This window comes from Apodemus sylvaticus, chromosome 4 (genome assembly GCF_947179515.1).
Source record: "Apodemus sylvaticus chromosome 4, mApoSyl1.1, whole genome shotgun sequence".
NCBI lineage: Eukaryota > Metazoa > Chordata > Mammalia > Rodentia > Muridae > Apodemus > Apodemus sylvaticus.
In genome coordinates, this window is record NC_067475.1 from 138,221,106 (window position 1) to 138,241,195 (window position 20,090).

General features: G+C 42.9%; 1 protein-coding gene across 1 annotated transcript in view; it reads left to right on the forward strand.

The window, feature by feature from the left end:
• Positions 1-698: 698 nt before the first annotated feature.
• The window catches only part of LOC127683721 (EGF-like and EMI domain-containing protein 1), a 625,358-nt gene continuing 605,966 nt past the window's right edge, over positions 699-20,090 (forward strand). The window contains 1 exon segment of the mRNA XM_052180974.1: positions 699-787. Within this exon segment, the coding sequence (XP_052036934.1) occupies positions 699-787 (89 nt within the window).

Consider the following 20,090-nt stretch of genomic DNA (forward strand, 5'->3'; position numbering starts at 1 on the left):
GGAGGGAGAATCAAAAGTCAGCTTGCTTTTGCTCTCTGCTGGTGGCAGATGCGCAGCTGGTTGGTCTTAAGCAGGTTGGTGTTAGAGGAGGAAAGCATCTTTGCTGGCTTGGGGCGTATGATGCTCAAAGGGTTTGGAGGAAGAGGTTGGGAGTAGAGTTGCGTGGATTATTGATGGAAGAACACGATGTGGCATGCTAGAAGCTTCCCTGGCTACCGCCCGGAGCCCCTCTGAGAAGAGAAGGTGAAGAGGGCGTGGGGGTGGGGGCGCCTAGCAGCCCAGGGAGCGCGTGGTGGCCAAGGGGGCTGTCTCTTTAAGCGCTCCGGAGGGGCTGGGGCCAGAGGGCGGCGAGCGCGTTGCCATGGCACCGGGGCTGCGGGGGCTGCAGGACCGCTGGTCTCACTGGTCTCCAGTCGTCGCCGGCAGTGCAGGGCTGTGCAGCTCTTGGGCTACAGTGCCCGAGGTTGGTTTGGCCGGCTACTGCAAGCACCGGCGCTGTTGCGGGTGTCGCCTGCTGGGGTCGAGCTGCTGCGGTGCCCTCCGCAGCAAGACGCAAGTCGCGGTCCTCGAGAGCGAGCCCGGCACTAGCAACTTCTGCTTGGCGAGCCTAACTTCTGCGCGGGGTTCGGACTTGACGGTCCCGAGCGGCGCACCGCGCGCAGTTGGGGCGGTGGCCCCGCAGGCTCACCATCACCGAGATGACCTCCCCACTGTGCTTCTGGTGCTTCTGCGTCTGGGCCGCTGCCAACTGGCCGCCAGGAAGCGCCCTACAGCTCCAGCCCGGCATGTAAGTGGCTCCTGCCAGCTCCAGAACGCGCGGGGACAGCAGCTTCGGTCTGTGCGCCCCCGCCCTACCTGAGCAAAACCTTGGCAGAGGCGGAGACTAGGTCTCTCCGGGAAGTGGTGGGGAGGATTGGGGTTCTACCAGGCACCAGGATGAGAACTTGGGGATGTCACTGACCGGTTTGGGGCGGGAACATAATCACACATACTAGACCTCGGAGCGCCACCGCCCAGCAGAACTACTGCCAATGAAGGGCCAGTGCTTTCAACCTGATTTTTTCCAAACACCTGACAGACATCACCCCCCCCCCCCCACCTTCCCGCGCCCTGCCTGGAGTTTGAGTGTTTGTATTCGCGGGTATGTGTTTCACTTAATTTCATATTTGGGGTGCAACTGGCCACATTCTACAAGGTTTTTGCCTGAAATCTTGTCGAATGGAAAAAATCTTGACATTGTGTGTGTGTGTGTGTGTGTAATCCAGTGTGCTCCTGCACATTTTTTCCCTTTTTTGTGAGGCATGATGGAAAATGGATTATTTCATAGGTCTGAAGAGAGAGGCAAGGAGTCAGCAAACGCACGTGTGTGTCAGCAGCTGAGGTTAGCTGGAGAGTTAGGAAGAAGGGGCACGGGAGGGGGGGCGGATTTCTTCTACATTAGAAATGGGTATGGCTGGCAAATATCTGGTTTCGGTCTTGTGTGGAGTGTTGGGACAAGTTCCTGAAAAGTCTAATGGCCCGGTCTCCTTCACTGGATGGAGAAGGTTTTGCCTGATCTTGCTTTACCAGGATCCTCAGCTTGGGACAGTGGTTGGAGAATCCAGCTCAAATTCTGCTTTTCCTTTTGTGCTCTTGGGCGGTTATGGGCAGACAGCAAAGCCTTTTTGAATATCTTAACATTCCGTCTTCTTTGCTTTTCTGAAATATGAATATTATATAATAGAAAAATGGTTTCGAGAAATAACCCAAAGCTCACTTTTTCCTGTAAGAAAAATACTGTTTGGAGTTCCCTTTACATCTCAGTACCCCACTCTTTGTGAAATTCAGTTTACTACCTGGTCACTGCACAGGTCATTAACTATGAACAGGGAGGGCCTGGTGTCATCCTGTCTCTCAACTTCTTGACTGCATAGTTGCTAAATGTGGATTCCTTTGAAATTGGAGGAGTTGCTGTGATTTTGGCTTCCCTGGAATTGTTAAGATTTGCATTGTTTACTTTGAAGAGGTGGATTTAGACTCCAGTTTATCTCAAAAGCTTCACTCTGGGTAGCTTATGCCCGTGGAAAGCTTTTATCTTATAAATTGCTTTAGAGCAAACTTGTGTTAGCAGTGTCAATGTTAAAGTGAACCCTAGTTGCCTCGCTTGCTGGGTAATGTCAGTCAACCATGCACGCTATGCAGCCCCAGTGGGGAGACACACTCCACTCTTATGAGAGAGTGTTTATCTGCTTTCAGTGTTCATTTGGCCTGGAATGATGATATTTCCCTCTCTGTGTGTGTATGTGTGTGTGTGTGAGTGTGTGTGTGTTGTTTAATAGCTGTAGCCCATTTATATATCAGGTAAGGTGAAGACAAATATTAAATCCAATATAAATTCTTCAAAGATTTCATTGAAATGTGTTTACAAAGGAATTGTTGAAGTCACTCTACTGATTTTTAGAACTTTCTGGTAGGGGAAATCTGGTCATATTTGTATGAAGTCCTCTCTTGTACTGGAGTTTGCTCATAAGCAACCACTGTAGGTTCTATTGCCAGGTCTCTTTGTAATTCTTGACATGTGGGATCCAGCTGTGCAAAGCGCCGGGCTACGGCAGCACACCTGCCTATTTGTTGAGTGTGAGAGAATTCTTCCTGAGATTGTTATTGACCTCTGAGGTCTATGACCAGAGACGGCAGGCTTCTGATGAGGTAATGATCATTAATGAAAGTGGGCCATCCTCCTGGCCCACACTTTCAGGTCATCAGTACTGCAAAGAGTTGTATGTAGCTTGTCTTAGAGGATCAAGGGTAAACAGGGGCAACTAACTAGGTAGTCAGGTCTACACACGTTACATTTATGATTTTATTTCTTAGAGGGCAATCTCATTTAAAAATGTACTAGTGAGACAAAGTATGTGTGCCTTGAGCTTTCCAGTTCCCATGAAGAACATTTCATCCGAGGATTTTGTTGAACCCATGCTGGAATCTTTGGATGGCTCGTGAGTCAGCCCCATCCGACGCTGAAGTGCTCATGCGTGAGTGGCTGTCACGAGCCACAGTCCCTCTCCTCGGATTCTTATTTAGACAACTGATGACTTCTAACTACTCATTTAAAACTGAGTTTGCATTTACCAGTTCTGTGAGACAAGCAGTGCTCTCATGCCCAATAATGAAGAGGCAAGGCTGAGTTGAAATTTGCATAGCCAGAGCTGAACTCAGATAGTTTGACTGAAGAGCTGTACTTCTTTTATTTCTTTTCCTCTTCCTCTTCCTCCTCCTCTTCCTTCTCCTCTTCTTCCTCCCATTCCTCCTTGTATTCTTTCTCTTCCTTCTCTTCCTCATTCTCTTCTTCCTCTCCCTTCCATTCCCCTCCCCTCTTCTTCCTTCTTGTTTTTGACTACACTACAGGTCTCATGCAACCCTTGCTGGACCTGATCTCACCCACTCTGTAGCTGAATGTGATCCTCCTGCTTCCATGTTGCAAGCACTGAATTTACAAGCAGGGCTTGACTACCACACCTAGTTCCAGAGTTGCCTTTTCATTATTCCAGGACATCCAGGCATAGGCTGTATTGATGGGATTTGCTTTAATTTCCCCATGACTTATCAGTGGGATTGAAGCTGATATTTTCAACCTAGGGGAGGCTAAGGCACATTGGGACCCTCTTCAGGGTTGCAAGCACTCTGGCTTCTCTAGACAGTCAGTGCTCTATTTGAGTACTAATTGCCTCACAATGCATGGGGTAGATAGACCTTACCAGGAAGTTCTGATTTTTCTTTACCTATTGTAGACTGTTCATGAGAAATCCCCAGAAGCTGCTTGGGGATGGCTTTATGGTTTGTTTGCTTATTCAATAGGCTACATCATATTATAACCTTGAATCATCAGCAATCCTCCTGCCTCAACCTCATGAGTTACAAGTGTGAGCCTCTTGCTCATGACATTTTGATAAGGGGATATGGATTCATTTACTTACATTATGGTACTCTGTACATTTTCCCCCACAGGATTAAATACAAGTAAATAAACTTTACCCAAATCTTTGCAGCATCAAAGGACAATGACCACCAGCTCAGTGTATTAAAATTTAGCTTTCCTGATGTGCGATTGTGAACACTTACATCATAATGGAATGAAAATAATGAACTTGGAGGAACTGTAAAGGTTCTGCTTGGCCGGACAGAGTTAAGACAGAGCCTGAGTTCTAGGAACCTGGGATATTTGTGTTTGTCTAACACCTGGGTGAGGGGACTTTACAAAGAAAAGGTCGAAATGTGACCCAGAAGTCTCCTGCACTGTATAGAACATCTCACATTCAACCTCTAACGTGGTCCACTCACACAGGCAGTTCTGGCATAGTATTCAAATTTTGGCATGTAGACTTCGCATCCTCCCGTGTTAGAGGCTCTGCTGTGCAGTGAGAAAAGCCTGCATACAGGGGAAGGGAAGAAGAGCTTGCTTAGCTCAGTGTCCAAGTTTTCAGTTCATGATTGCCTTGCTTTGCCATTTCTGGACTGCGATGAGGCAGAGCACCATTCCCAAAGGTATGGCAGAGCAAAGTTGCCCACCTTGGCTTAGACAAGAGGGGCACACAGCTAGGGTGGAAGTGAGCTATATCCTTCCAGGGTGTGTCCTTCCTCCAACTCTGCCCATTAAGTCCATTAAACTGAGATTTTTATCAGGGATTTATCCATTGACTAGGTCATTGCCCTCAGGAGCCAAACACTTTCCTAAATGCTCACCTCTGAGCATTGCATTTAAGAGAAGCCTTGTGAGAGGACCCTTCATGAACAAACCATTTTTACTATTTTCCCTACCACAGACATGCAGAAATGTGGCCCACACATCTGCATTTGATGGAGAAACCTGGGGCTAGAATGGGAGGTGTGGGGTGTCAAGGGGTTTAGAACCTGGCTTGTTTTATGGTTGAGTGGCATGGTCACTTCTGATCTCATTGTTGTCTTTAGAGTCTGCTTCTGTTTGTCATGCTCCCTTCTCCATCTTCATCTCCTCTCAAACTATACCCACTCTGATTTCATACTAGACCTAAATCTGTTTACTTATATTTAGCAATAGTTGTTCTTTTTGCCATTTCATCAACTGGACCCAAACATGTGCCTTACAACTTTAGCAATCCATGCTTTATTGATAGTATTGGAATAGTACAGTTGGTTCTGACCTCTGCTTCCATATCTCACATGTTCGTTCAATTCTTTCATCAGTCTCTCTTGGTAAAAGTTTCTCACACCTGCCCCAGGCACTCTTTCCTGGATGCTTCAGACATGGGGGTGGGGAGGGGGGCATGTTTGCTCTGCATCCCTTATTTCTTTATTTGTGCCTTCTCCTTTCAACAATTTCCTTTCCACTGACAAATATTTTTCTAGTTACTCTTTGTAGTCTGTCTTATCTGTTGACTTTGCTTGATTCTGTTTCTTTGCCTTACCTTTAATGACTTAACATCAGCTCACTATTGCATCTTTCTGTATCCTATTCCCTCCCCCTCCCCTCCTCTCCCTTTCCCCTCCCCTCCTGTCCCCTCCACATGCCTCCCTCCCTCCTTCTCTCTCCCTTTCTTTTTTCTTTCTTTGTGTGTATATATGTGTGTTCGTGAGTGTGTAGACCAGCAGATAACTCTTGGAATCTTCTGTCACTTGACGCCTTAATTTTTAAAAATAAGACTCATTTTATTATATTAAACGCACAGATAGCAAACACTACACAGGTAGATAAGCATTGCTACTCAAACAAACATTTGCCCTGTCTCAATCTGTACACTTCAGTGGCTGTCCATACAGGTAGAATGGACCATTCTGAAGCTATGGAGCTTCGCTTAGGGTTTTACACTTTCACTATGAATTACATGTGTGTTTAGTTATTTTCATTAAGTCATCCACCAACAAAGAAAAATCTACAGCACAGTTAAAACTTGAGACAATCGTGCTGTTTCCTTTTATGACCTGTGAACTTTCCCTGCCCCCTGTCCTGTATGGCAGCCACATTTTTTTTACATATGCATGTGTATATACAGTTATAAGCTAGGGTCTACATATGCAAGAGGACTCTTATTGTTTTTCTTCCTGAGACTAGATAACATCCCTTTCTGGCCACATGCTCTAAATCCATCAATTGATTTTTAAAATGTAGCAATTTCGTTTTTCTTATAGCGGAATAGTATTCCATATTGAACCTGTTCCAGATTTTTATTACCTAACTATCTGTAGATGGCATCTAGGCGGGCTCTGTTTCTCTGTTGCAGTGAATGTAGAAACAATAAACATGAATGTGCAAATGTCTTTACTGTAAGGTACTGAGTTTCCTGGGGATATGCCCAGGGGTGGAACTGCTGGGTCAAGCAGTAGTTCTGTTCTTAACTTTTTGAGGAAACCCATACTAATTTCTGCATCAGTGCTGTTGGGGCTAGTTTTATGTCAGCTTGACACAAGCTGAAGTCACTTTAAAGGAGGGAACCTCAGCTAAGAAAATGCCTCTATAAGATCAAGCTGCAGGCAAGCCTGTGGGCATTTCCTTAATAAGTGATTGATGGGGGGAGGGCCTAGCCCATTGTGGGTGGAGCCATACCTGGGCTGGTGGTCCTGGATTCTATAAAAAGGCTGAGTATGGTAAGGGGCAAGACATCCCCCCATTAGCTCCTGCCCTGTTTGACTTCTTTTGAGGATGGGCTATGTTGTAGAACTCTAAGCCGAAAATAATCCCTTTCCTCCTCAAGTTGTTTTGGTTATGGTGTTTCGTTACAGCAACAGTGACCCTAAGGCAGTTGTACTAATTTTTTTATTTCTCCTAGCTGTAAATGAATGTTCCTCTGATAACTCAAAGTAGGTTAAGCCTGCTTTACCTTCACGACTAAGAATGTTGACCAGTTTTAAAAATAGTTGTTGGTCACTTATCGGTTTCTGCTCTCCATTCCTTCCTCCTTCTCCTCCTCCTCTCCTAGGCCGTGCATTCAATCCATGAAGTATTTGATGGGCGATTTTATTGCCTTTGTATTTAATTTCCGCAGTTATGTGTAATGTGTATTAGCGCTCTCTGAATTATACCTGATAAGGATTTTCTCCCATTCTGTAACCCACCTGTGCTCCTGCGATGCTCTCTCTCCTTCATTGCACAGAAAGATTTTAATTTCATGTGGTCCCATCTCTTGATACTTGGGACTAACTCCTATTATACTGGAGTTCTGTTCAGAAAGTTCTCGCCTACTGGAGAGAACCTTCAAAAATATCCCCTGTTGGGAAAATCATATAGAATGCAAACAAAGAATATAGAAAAAAAAAGACCTAGCACCCCCCCCCCCCAAAAAAGAATATTCCCTGTTTTTATCTAGAACTTTCAGTGTTTCGGGTTTTAAATGAAGATATTTTATCCATTTTGATTGATTTTTTTCATAGAAGGTGAAAAATATTAACTCAATGTTTTTGACTCTTTTGTCAAAATATTAGATGGACACCATAGTTTTATTTATTTCTGGGTCCTTTACTCAGTCCATTGGTCTACCAGTTTGTTTTGTTTTGTTCTTTTTTTGCTGTCGTTTCTTTGTTGCTTGAAACAAGGTCTCTCACCAAGACTGGCCCTCACAGTTTAGGCTCTGTGGGCTGGTCACTAAGCTCCAGGGAGCCTCCTGTTTCTGCCGCTCCATGCAGGGGTTGCAGTGTGTGCCTGCCGCTTTTCCCCTGCTTTTACATGCTGCTGGGGAACTGAACTCAGGTTCTCAGGCGTGCACAGAAAGCCTTTTGCCACTAAACTCCCTTGCCAGAACTTGCTTTCCTACAATTTATCAATTAACTCATCGCACTCTGGTCTCCTCTGCTGTCCTTTCCCAGAGTCCGTCTTGTTTGCACGTATGCCATCCGCAGTTCCTGTAGCATGTGACATTGCTAGAGCTTTCTGCTTCTGCCTTCCTATAGCTCTACTTTGGCTCTTTTTCCCTCTGTATTCCCAGTGTCTTCTGGAGATTCTCTCCTCCCCTGGCCATGCTGTTTCTTAGACCTTTCTACCTTGCAGCTCCCATTATGCACTTTTTTCTGATGTGGCCTCTATCTCTACAGCTAGCTGCAGGCTCATCAGAACTACAGATACTACGCATTTGAGGCTAGATGCTTATCATCTCCATATCAGAAGCCCACAGGCCATCCCTATTCACCTCTCCCTCCTGTCTGGGGGAGGGGCACTTTGCCTTTCTTCTCCCTTCTTATACCTGAAATTTTTTTATTACATTTTTTAAAAATTTATTTTCTTGCTATTTGTGAGCTTAATGTGACATGATTAGACCAAGCCTTTTTTTTTCAAAATGGCAACTTATGAATAAGTTAAGTTTTGTATTGCTGTTAGTTCCCAAATTGCAGAAACAGCAGCATTGAAATATCCTTTGTACAGCTCTTAGTCCTGCTTGGTGCACAGCTCAGCTTGCTATCTGAACTCACACAGCGTTCTGGTCAGCTCCTGGTCTCTTTCAGATACTTTTATAAAAGTTTTTGCTATTTATAATGTGTTTATACTATATATAACATTTAATTTGAAAGTTAGATTCATTTTAATTGATACACACTGTGTGTACTTGAGGGCCTCTGTGGGATATCTGACACCTGTAAACACTTTTAGGCTGTTGAAGTTCAAATAAGCCTGTCTATGTCTTTGGCCATTTGTCTTAGTGTGCACGTTTTCTATGTACGAGTGTGCAAAAGTCTTAGTGCATATTCCTGCCAAAAACCACATCAGAAGATGACACTCAAGTGTGGATTTTATGATAAAGAAGCTGGTGTTCAGAGAAGTTATTTTTTTCTGAAGAAATGTCATATAGGGATATGCAGCTCCAGAGAAAGTTCATGTAGTCAATTCAGGAGTTCATACTCAAAACATGGTAGGCTCTAAAATCTGTGCCCTAATCATCTCACTGGACTCAGGAACTTTCCTTCTGACATTACTCAGTGTCACAAATATTTACTAAACACCCATCTTTTGAAATGTATCCCCACTCCCATTCTTTTTTTTCTCTCTTTTTTAAAAAAATTTATTTATTGAATATCATCTTCATTTATATTTCCAATGGTAAAACATTTCCTGATTTCCCCTCCTACCCACAGGCCCACAACCACTTTTCCCACCCCCTGCCTCCATGTATATGCCCCTCTACCTGACCCATCCCCCCATTTCCCTGTGTTAGTGCATCTATTGAGCCTTCACCTGGCCAAGGACCACTCCTCCCACTGATGCCCAACGAGGCCTTCCTCTGCCACATTTTTGGCTGGAACCATGTGCACTCCTTGGTTGATGGTTTAGTCCCTGGGAGTCCTGGGACATCTGGGTGGCCGATATTGTTGTTCTTCCCATGCAGTCCCATTCGTTTAATGAAGAATTATGAAAGGGCTGTGATTCTCCTCCACTCATAAGCCAGCAAATTAGTCTGCCGCAGCTTTTAGTTACTGAGAAGAGACAAATTTCCCAGTCAAGACAGATTTCTCATCAGTCCTTCTCTGCAGACAATATGAGCTTTATAGTCTGTGTTACCCTCCTGGGCATATACCCAGAAGATTCCCCAGCATGTAATAAGGATACATGCTCCACTATGTTCATAGCAGCCCTATTTATAATTGCCAGAAGCTGGAAAGAACCCAGGTATCCCTCAACAGAAGAGTGGGTGCAAAAAATGTGGTATATATACACACTGGAGTACTATTCAGCCATTAGAAACAATGCATTCATGACATTCTTAGGCAAATGGATGGAGCTGGAGAACATCATACTAAGTGAGGTAACCCAGACTAAAAAGATGAATCATGGTATGCACTCACTAATAAATGAATATTAACCTAGAAAACTGGAATACCAAAAACATAATCCACACATCAAATGAGGTACAAGAAGAACGGAGGAGTGGCCCCTTGTTCTGGAAAGACTCAGTGAAGCAGTATTCAGCAAAACCAGAACGGGGAAGTGGGAAGGGTTAGGTGGGAAAACAGGGGGAGGGAAGGGGCCTGATGGGACTTTCGGGGAGTGGGGGTCCAGAAAAGGGAAAATCATTTGAAATGTAAATAAAAAATATATCGAATAAAAAAAGACACACACAAAAAAGAGTCAGTGTTACCAACTTCCTCCCACAAAACACTTGAGGATCAGTGCAAAATAAAAAAAAAAAAAAAAAAAAAAAAAAAAAAAAAAAAGCACTACCCTCAGTGGAAGCTGAGGAGCCTGGGAGGCTCAGGTGCTGTGAGGTGCCTGCTCACAACCCCGTCAAACCCAAAGAGTCTTTGCTCTCATGCTCGGGGCACTCTGCCCCCCTCCAGCAGGCGATGCTCTGCCCTCCTTCTGAGGCTGTTTATTGTATAAGGCCCCTTCTGGAATGTGAACAAGCTGTCAATGGCATTAATTAATCTTTGTTCTTATTGTTTTAGTTTCAGTGATGGAGTCCAGGGCTGTGGCTTCATGTAGGCAAGGCAGGTGTTCTCCCAACTACTTGTCTACCCCTCTTTACAGAAAGTCCTAGAGGTGCTGCCTCTCAACACTCTTAAAGGATTTTCATTCTATTTGAGCAGCACACAGTTTGCTAACGTGTAAGTTTGGTTTGGTTGTTCTCCATTGAATTCAGTGTTTTGGCTTTGAGTGTTTTCACACTGGAACGGGATGAGACTGGGTGTAGTGAACTTGTCCCAGAGGCCCTGTCCCAACCCCAGTGCTGTCTTTGTCCTGGTTTGTTTTTGATTTTACATGGATACTGAAATCACTCACTCAGTTCCTTTATATGTGGTTGGTTTTCTGTTCTTGTTAGCTTGTTCAACAAACATTTGCTCTGAGTCAAGAAAGAGCTGGAGGAATGCAAGCCAACCAATCAAAGACTGCACACATAGGGTTCCAGCCCAACCAGCAGGAAGGAAGAGTGCAGGGCTTCCAAGTAGTTTTGCAGGAGTTGATTATCCTTCAGCAGGCTTCTTGGATGAAGGTGTGTTGGTGTAAAGGGGCCGGTGACAACGACTGGGTCAAATGGATGAGAAGAAGCGATGGAGGCAAGACCTTCTATTAGGAAAACTATAAGAGGGTTCATTTTCTGAATAGTACTTCTGGAGGCAGTAAACTGTACAGAGCCAAACAAAGGAGGAGTCTAGGGCAGCTCAGATGGAACAGCTCAGGAAGGCTTTGAACACTGCTGTGGTACTACTGGGTGCCAGTGTGCGTTTTATCACTAAACATTTATTCGGGTATGATATCAACCTCAGTTTCTTGAAGTGAATGGAGGGTGTCCCATTGAGGGTTTCTGTCAACAGTCTAAGGAGAAGTGAGTGATGCTAAACCCAAGGAATACAGCTGGATGAAAGGGGCAAACTGGAAGGTCTAGGGTCAAGAGGAGTTAACGGGAGGGTGAGTCGAGGGAAAAAGACGTAAAGGAAATTGGGAACATTGTAAACATAAGAGAGTAGCCTAGTGGGGAGTACAGGAGGTAAAGGATGACCATGTGGGTCTGCACACACCCTGAGGTCGCAGCCGCAGCTCCGGGAGAAGATCCAAAGGAGAGGAGTCAGGGATGTGCTCTGGGCTGCAGTCACAGGTTGATGTTAATGTGGAAAGAGGTGAGGAGAAAGTATTAGCAAGAAAGGAAGCCCTGATATTTTGATATACAGACATACCGAATAACAAGCACCTAAAGACCAAGGTAAACGGTCGGGGAGCTGAAGATGGCCTCAGAGAAGTTGTGTTAAGTAGAAACCTCTACAGTGAACAGTGTCACCCATGGAAAACGCCAGAGTCAGAATTGCCACTCGCCCAGAGGAAGCACATTAGTCTATATAGAATGTTATTTGCACAGCCTCCATTTTTGGTCATGGTAATTAGGAAAGGAAACCCCTGGTGAGGACACTCCCCCTCCCGTACATCTAGCCTAACCAGATAGTCACTCTGTATCTGCCATTATTTCCAGTTTGTTAGTGATTGGAATTTTCATTAGTGTCCTTTCATATCATTCCAGCAGAAACTTGTCAGTTCACAACCATCAAGTTTTTGTCCTTGAATCTGCAGGGAATATAAAGGTGCATGAGATAGTTTCTAAATATCAGTAAGTATCATTGCAGGATACTTACATACCACAAAGAAATTAGGGAGCAGCACTGCGGATATTAGACAGGAAGAAGCCAAAACCAGAGGGAATTCTGCAAATCATCATGTTGGCATTGGAAGGTGAGATGGGGTGGGGTTAGATGAATGCTCGCTGAAGTGAGTGTAAGGCAAGGTGTTGGCAGCTATGGAAGGGAAGCAATGTCTGGAGACCATGTTCTGCAGAGTGAGTGGTGTCTCTAATGCTGTTCCTATGTGTATGCAATTCCACTGCTGCCAGCATATCCCAGGAATCCTAAATGTAATTTACTGCACTGTAGCCTTTGCTCTATATAAACTTCACAGCCTCCTCCATCTCTTCCAGGACAAACGTTAATGTCCATCACATCGGTTATCCCTTTCAGAAATATTTCAAGACTCTGAGATAGGGAGTAATGGTGCATCTGTCTGTCTCAGCAATGTAAACTGACATTTATATTTGCTATTTGCTATAGATGTCTGGAGAGATCTAGCTTGCAAAAAAGGGTAAAATAGAAAAGAAAAGGGAAGAAAGAAAGAAGGAAAGAAGGAAAGAAGGAAAGAAACAAAGAAAGAAGCAGCCTACAACTCTGTTTGATAGTCATGTGGTACTGACGAGGGCATGCTCGGGATTTTAAAGGACATTTCTAGACAACTCTGTGAAGTCAGTTCCTTGTATATAAATTATGTGGCACATCAACTTATGATCTGGAAAATGTTTTCTGTCACTTTGCGGTGGGTAGTTTTCAGTGGTGTTTAATGTTCCTTCTCACTGATATGCTTAATTAGCAGTTGACAGTGATTCTGAGCTTTAGTGCATTTTGCTCTTGAGGGAAGAGGCAATCCCAGGAGACTTTAGCTCTCATTTTTTTTTTTAATTATTAAGGAAACTGCCTCCACGATTTAGTAGAGTAGAGACTGATCAGTAAAAATCAACCTGTTTCAGCAGTTTCAAGCCCAGATGCTCTGTCACACTGTGAGGCTCAGATGTAGAGCCAGGTGTGTGTAGCTAAGCAGCATATACTGTGCGCTTTAATTTGCTAATGGGGTGGATATTACATGTTCTCACACATATATAGTGTGACTATATGAAACGTTGTATGTGGTAACTAGACCATGGTGATCATTTCACAGTAAATATTTATTTCAAGTCATCACACTATACACCGTAAACATGCACAGTTTTATTTGTCAACATACCTCAGCACGAGCTGGAAAGAAGTAAATGATAATAAAATAATAGTCAAATTTTATTATGTATTTACGGAGTTCAAACAATTTTTGATTATCCTGGCTTTCAAAGTCCAAAAGATAAGAAACCAATTCTCAGCATGAATAAACTGGGAATGCATCTTGACATCAAAAATTTATTTTCCAATGCATTTCATCGCTTACGCTGAGAAGCACGCCTTATCTTCTGAACTTTTGAACTCTTTATGTATCAGGATGAGCAAAAACGGAGCGCAGGCTTCCTTTAAATGTGCTGGAATACTAAATGTAAAAGAAAACAAGAAGCACTCAAGACTCAATGCACACTGGCCAATTATGTGATAGCAGAGTAGCTTTAGGGCTATTATGCATTACTGGAGTGAATCTTGATATGGGAACTACAGTAGGCTCCAGCCGTAACACCATACAGATGTAGTCTCTGCATTTCTTATAAAGCAAATTTTGCTCAAATTCAACTGACAGTTAAGAAGTAGGAGCCAGGAATAAACTCCGTCAGCATTCTCTGACTTTCATAAATCTATTTACAGGAGAGGCCCCATTAACATTTTAATTGTTTCACTGCTAAACTTGCTCTAGCTGCCACCTTTAAAGGGCTCAGGTTCATTAAAATTTAAGGGAACAGAAAGTTTATGTTCTATTCTAATGACTCAGAGGTGGTTGCAAGGGTTCTAAATACCTTTTCTTTGCTTCATTGACCACTTGAGGGATTCTATCTAGTAGCTAGACACGCTCAAAAGTGGGGTGACATATTGCATCGTTTCCATCTCACCAGAACGCTCTCTGTATGGCTCTCTTTTCTCTCATTTGGATATCAAGGTCTCTTAATGTACATTTATTCCATGGCCCATCCTTCTTTCCCCTCCCCTCCCCTCCCCTGCCCTCCCTTCTCCTCCTCTTCCTTCTCTCCCCTTTCTTTTCTCCTGTCTTGTCCTGTCCTCTCCTGTCCTCTTCTGTCCTGTCCTGTCCTCTCCTCACCTCTTTTCCTCCTGCTCTCTTTATGTACATGTTTACATGTACATAGAGACCATAGTTCAAACCAGAGGAATGTTCTTCAGTGTCTGTTCACCTTGGTTGTTAAAACATGTTCTCTTGTTGATCTAGGCCTCCTTGACTATGCTAGGCTGAGTGGCCAGGATCCTGAGGATAATTTGGTCTCTACCCCTTTAGCATTGGTATTGCAAACATGTGTTGTCATGACCTACTTCCTTTGTGTGCACTGGAAATCAAACTCAGGAGCTCGTGCTTTTTAGACTGAGACATCACTCAATCCCTTCCCCACAGTAAATGTACAGCCAGATACGAATTTTATTGAGTGCTAAGTGTGAGTTCAAGCTTATTTGAAATAAAGCTAGTCATTGATAGATGAAGATATAGATGAGCCTGTATCCCTAATATATTCTCTACCACTAGTTCTTCTCCTTTTACTAAAAATATCAACTCTAACCTTAAATCAACTCTAACCTTTAGGAGCAGCATTGTTCTAACTGTTGTGCAGGAGCAGTGGGATCATGACAGATCTTGTAGGCTCTAGGCTCTCATTTTTCTCTTAAAACGTCAGGGTTTGTTCCAAGGATAAAAGGTGTGTACTAAGGGCATGTCTGTATTCCAGCTGGAGAGAAATAAAGGTGTGTAGCATGTTTGTGTTCCGGCCAGATCACACTCACTGAGGTCTTTTAATGTAATCTCATGCCAGAACAGCCATGTTGCTGGATTAAAATTCTTCTACAGTGTAGATTGGACAACACTTTGACTCCAGTTTATGTGAAATCTTCAAGACTTGAGTATCATTTACTTTTTCTCTAAAGGACATTTCTCATTGGTAATAATGAAAGTGTACCATCTCAGTATAGAATGAAAAAAAGTATTGTATTTCACTTGGGAATATTGAGGTGGAAGGAAATTATGATTAATGTCAGATGGACCCACAAAAAAATTACATTAGAAAGCAGTAAGGAATTATAACATCATGGTGTGAACTGCTATTGGTATACTAAAGTTTGACTGCACTGTTGAGGTTGGCAATCAGATGATGCAGTGTAGGAAGCTGCTAAGTGCTGCACCTTAAAGTTTCTGCCTTCTGTCCCCTCCCTGGCAGAAGGCCCCTGAGTATTTAGAAAGCCTGCTGCTTCTTGCCCCTTCTGCATAGAGACAGCCTACCAGCAGTTCCCACAGGGCTTAACCTGATTTGCTCTTGGGACAGCATAAAAAGGGTTGGTGGGCACTCCCCGGAAGAAAAAGAAGCTTTGTTCAAGGTTCCCGAATAAACTGCTTGGAGGAAGAAAATTCTCTGGTGTCCCAGTATCTGTTGCTGGACAAGGGGGGGCTTGTCTCGACAATGCAGAAACTGAAATAACTGAGGGTAGGGAGTTACTTATTATCCCTTACAAATCGCACATTTTCTTTTTTCTTTTTTTAGAACATTTTTTATTCGATATATTTTTTATTTACATTTCAAATGATGTCCCCTTTTCTGGTTCCCCACTCCCCGAAAGTCACATAAGCCCCCTTCCCTCCCCCTGTTCTCCCACCTACCTCTTCCCACTTCCCTGTTCTGGTTTTGCCTTATATTGCTACACTGAGTCTTTCCAGAACCAGGGGCCACTCCTCCATTCTTCTTGTACCTCATTTGATGTGTAGATTATGTTTTGGGTATTCCAGTTTTCCAGGCTAATATCCACTTATTAGTGAGTACATACCATGACTGATCTTTTGAGACTGGGTTACCTAACTTAGTATGATGTTCTCCAGCTCCATCCATTTGCCTAAGAATTTCATGAATTCATTGTTTCTAATGGCTGAATAGTACTCCATTGTGTAGATATACCACATTTTTTGCATCCATTCTTCTGTTGAGGGATACCTGTGTTCTTTCCAGCTTCTGGTCACTATAAATAGGGCTGCTATGAACATAGTGGAACATGTATCCTTATTACATGCTGGGGAATCCTCTGGGTATATGCCCAGGAGTGGTATAGCAGGATCCTTCGGAAGTGACATGCCCAGTTTTCTGAGGGACTGCCAGACTGATTTCCAGAGTGATTGTACTAATTTTCTTTTTTTTTTTTTTTTTTTTTTTTTTTTTATTTGTTTTTATTTTTTTTATTTTTTTTTTTTGTCTTTTTTTTTTATTTGATATAATTTATTTACATTTCAAATGATTTCCCCTTTTCTAGCCCCCCCCCCACTCCCCGAAAGTCCCGTAAGCCCCCTTCTCTTCCCCTGTCCTCCCTCCCACCCCTTCCCAGTTCCCCGTTCTGGTTTTGCCAAATACTGTTTCACTGAGTCTTTCCAGAACCAGGGACCACTCCTGCTTTCTTCTTGTATCTCATTTGATGTGTGGATTATGTTTTGGGTATTCCAGTTTTCTAGGTTAATAACCACTTATTAGTGAGTGCATACCATGATTCACCTTTTGAGTCTGGGTTACCTCACTTAGTATGATGTTCTCTAGCTCCATCCATTTGCCTAAGAATTTCATGAATTCATTGTTTCTAATGGCTGAATAGTACTCCATTGTGTAGATATACCACATTTTTTGTATCCACTCTTCTGTTGAGGGATACCTGGGTTCTTTCCAGCATCTGGCAATTATAAATAGGGCTGCTATGAACATAGTAGAGCATGTATCCTTATTACATGGTGGGGAATCCTCTGGGTATATGCCCAGGAGTGGTATAGCAGGATCTTCTGGAAGTGAGGTGCCCAGTTTTCGGAGGAACCGCCAGACTGCTTTCCAGAGTGGTTGTACCAATTTGCAATCCCACCAGCAGTGGAGGAGTGTTCCTCTTTCTCCGCACCCTCTCCAACACCTGCTGTCTCCTGAATTTTTAATCTTAGCCATTCTGACTGGTGTAAGATGAAATCTTAGGGTTGTTTTGATTTGCATTTCCCTAATGACTAATGAAGTGGAGCATTTTTTAAGATGCTTCTCCGCCATCCGAAGTTCTTCAGGTGAGAATTCTTTGTTTAACTCTGTACCCCATTTTTTAATAGGGTTGTTCGGTTTTCTGGAGTCTAACTTCTTGAGTTCTTTATATATATTGGATATTAGCCCTCTATCTGATGTAGGATTGGTGAAGATCTTTTCCCAATTTGTTGGTTGCCGATCTGTCCTCTTGATGGTGTCCTTTGCCTTACAGAAACTCTGTAACCTTATGAGGTCCCATTTGTCAATTCTTGCTCTTAGAGCATACGCTATTGGTGTTCTGTTCAGAAACTTTCTCCCTGTACCGATGTCCTCAAGGGTCTTCCCCAGTTTCTTTTCTATTAGCTTCAGAGTGTCTGGCTTTATGTGGAGGTCCTTGATCCATTTGGATTTGAGCTTAGTACAAGGAGACAAGGATGGATCAATTCGCATTCTTCTGCATGCTGACCTCCAGTTGAACCAGCACCATTTGTTGAAAAGGCTATCTTTTTTCCATTGGATGTTTTCAGCCTCTTTGTCGAGGATCAAGTGGCCATAGGTGTGTGGGTTCATTTCTGGATCTTCAATCCTGTTCCATTGATCCTCCTGCCTGTCACTGTACCAATACCATGCAGTTTTTAACACTATTGCTCTGTAGTATTGCTTGAGGTCAGGGATACTGATTCCCCCAGATTTTCTTTTGTTGCTGAGAATAGTTTTAGCTATCCTGGGTTTTTTGTTGCTCCAGATGAATTTGATAATTGCTCTTTCTAACTCTGTGAAGAATTGAGTTGGAATTTTGATGGGTATTGCATTGAATCTGTATAGTGCTTTAGGCAAAATGGCCATTTTAACTATATTGATTCTACCGATCCATGAGCATGGGAGGTTTTCCCATTTTTTGAGGTCTTCTTCCATTTCCTTCTTCAGAGTCTTGAAGTTCTTGCCATACAGATCTTTCGCATGTTTGGTAAGAGTCACCCCAAGATACTTTATACTGTTTGTGGCTATTGTGAAGGGGGTCATTTCCCTAATTTCTTTCTCAGCCTGCTTATCCTTTGAGTATAGGAAGGCCACTGATTTGCTTGAGTTGATTTTGTAACCTGCCACTTTGCTGAAGTTGTTTATCAGCTGTAGGAGCTCTCTAGTGGAGTTCTTTGGGTCACTTAGGTAGACGATCATGTCGTCTGCAAATAATGATAGTTTGACTTCCTCCTTTCCAATTTGTATCCCTTTGACCTCCTTATGTTGTCGAATTGCCCGAGCTAGTACCTCAAGTACAATATTGAAAAGATAAGGAGAAAGGGGGCAGCCTTGTCTGGTCCCTGATTTCAGTGGGATTGCTTCAAGTTTCTCTCCGTTTAGTTTGATGCTGGCTACCGGTTTGCTGTATATTGCTTTTACTATGTTTAGGTATGGGCCTTGAATTCCTGTTCTCTCCAAGACTTTAAGCATGAAAGGATGCTGAATTTTGTCAAATGCTTTTTCAGCATCCAATGAAATGACCATGTGGTTTTGTTCTTTGAGTTTGTTTATGTAGTGGATTGTATTGATGGATTTCCGTATATTGAACCAACCCTGCATTCCCGGGATAAAGCCTACTTGATCATGGTGGATGATCGTTTTGATGTGTTCTTGGATTCGGTTGGCAAGAATTTTGTTGAGTATTTTTGCATCGATGTTCATAAGGGAAATTGGTCTGAAGTTCTCTTTCTTTGTTGGATCTTTGTGTGGCTTTGGTATCAGCGTAATTGTGGCTTCGTAGAAGGAATTGGGTAGTGTTCCTTCTGTTTCTATTTTGTGGAATAGTTTGAAGAGTATTGGTGTTAACTCTTCTTTGAAGGTCTGGTAGAATTCTGCACTGAAACCATCTGGTCCTGTGCTTTTTTTGGTTGGAAGACTTTCTATGACTCCTTCTATTTCTTTAGGCTTTATGGGACTGTTTAGATGGTCTAGTTGGTCCTGATTTAATTTTGGTATTTGGTATCTGTCAAGGAAATTGTCCATTTCCTCCAGATTCTCCAGTTGTGTTGAGTACAGGCTCTTGTAGTAGGATCTGATGATTTTTTGGATTTCCTCAGTTTCCGTTGTTATATCTCCCTTTTCATTTCTAAGTTTGTTAATTTGGATACTTTCTCTGTGCCCTTTGGTCAGTCTGGCTAAGGGTTTATCTATCTTGTTGATTTTCTCAAAGAACCAGCTCCTAGTTTTGTTGATTTTTTGTATGGTTCTCTTTGTTTCTACTTGATTGATTTCGGCCCTGAGTTTGATGATTTCCTGCCTTCTACTCCTCCTGGGTGAAATAGCTTCTTTTTGTTCTAGGGCTTTCAGGTGTGTCATTAAGTTGGTAATGTATGCTCTCTCCATTTTCTTTTTGGAGGCACTCAGGGCTATGAGTTTTCCTCTTAGCACTGCTTTCATTGTGTCCCATAGATTTGGGTATGTTGTGTTTTCATTTTCATTGTGTTCTAAAAAGTCTTTAATTTCTTTCTTTATTTCTTCCTTGACCAAGGTGTCATTGAGTAGAGTATTGTTCAATTTCCACGTGTATGTGGGTTTTCTGTTGTTTCTGTTGCTATTGAAGACCACTTTTATTCCATAGTGATCAGATAGGAGGCATGGGATTAGTTCTATCTTTTTATATTTGTTGAGGTCTGTCTTGTGACCAATTATATGGTCGATTTTGGAGAAGGTACCATGAGGTGCTGAAAAAAAGGTATATTCTTTTGTTTTAGGATAGAATGCTCTATATATATCAGTTAAATCTAATTGGTCCAAAGCTTCAATTAGTTTCATTGTGTCCTTGTTTAGTTTCTGTTTTCCTGATCGGTCCATTGAGGAAAGTGCAGTGTTGAAGTCACCCACAATTATTGTGTTAGGTGCAATGTGTGCTTTGAGTTTTAA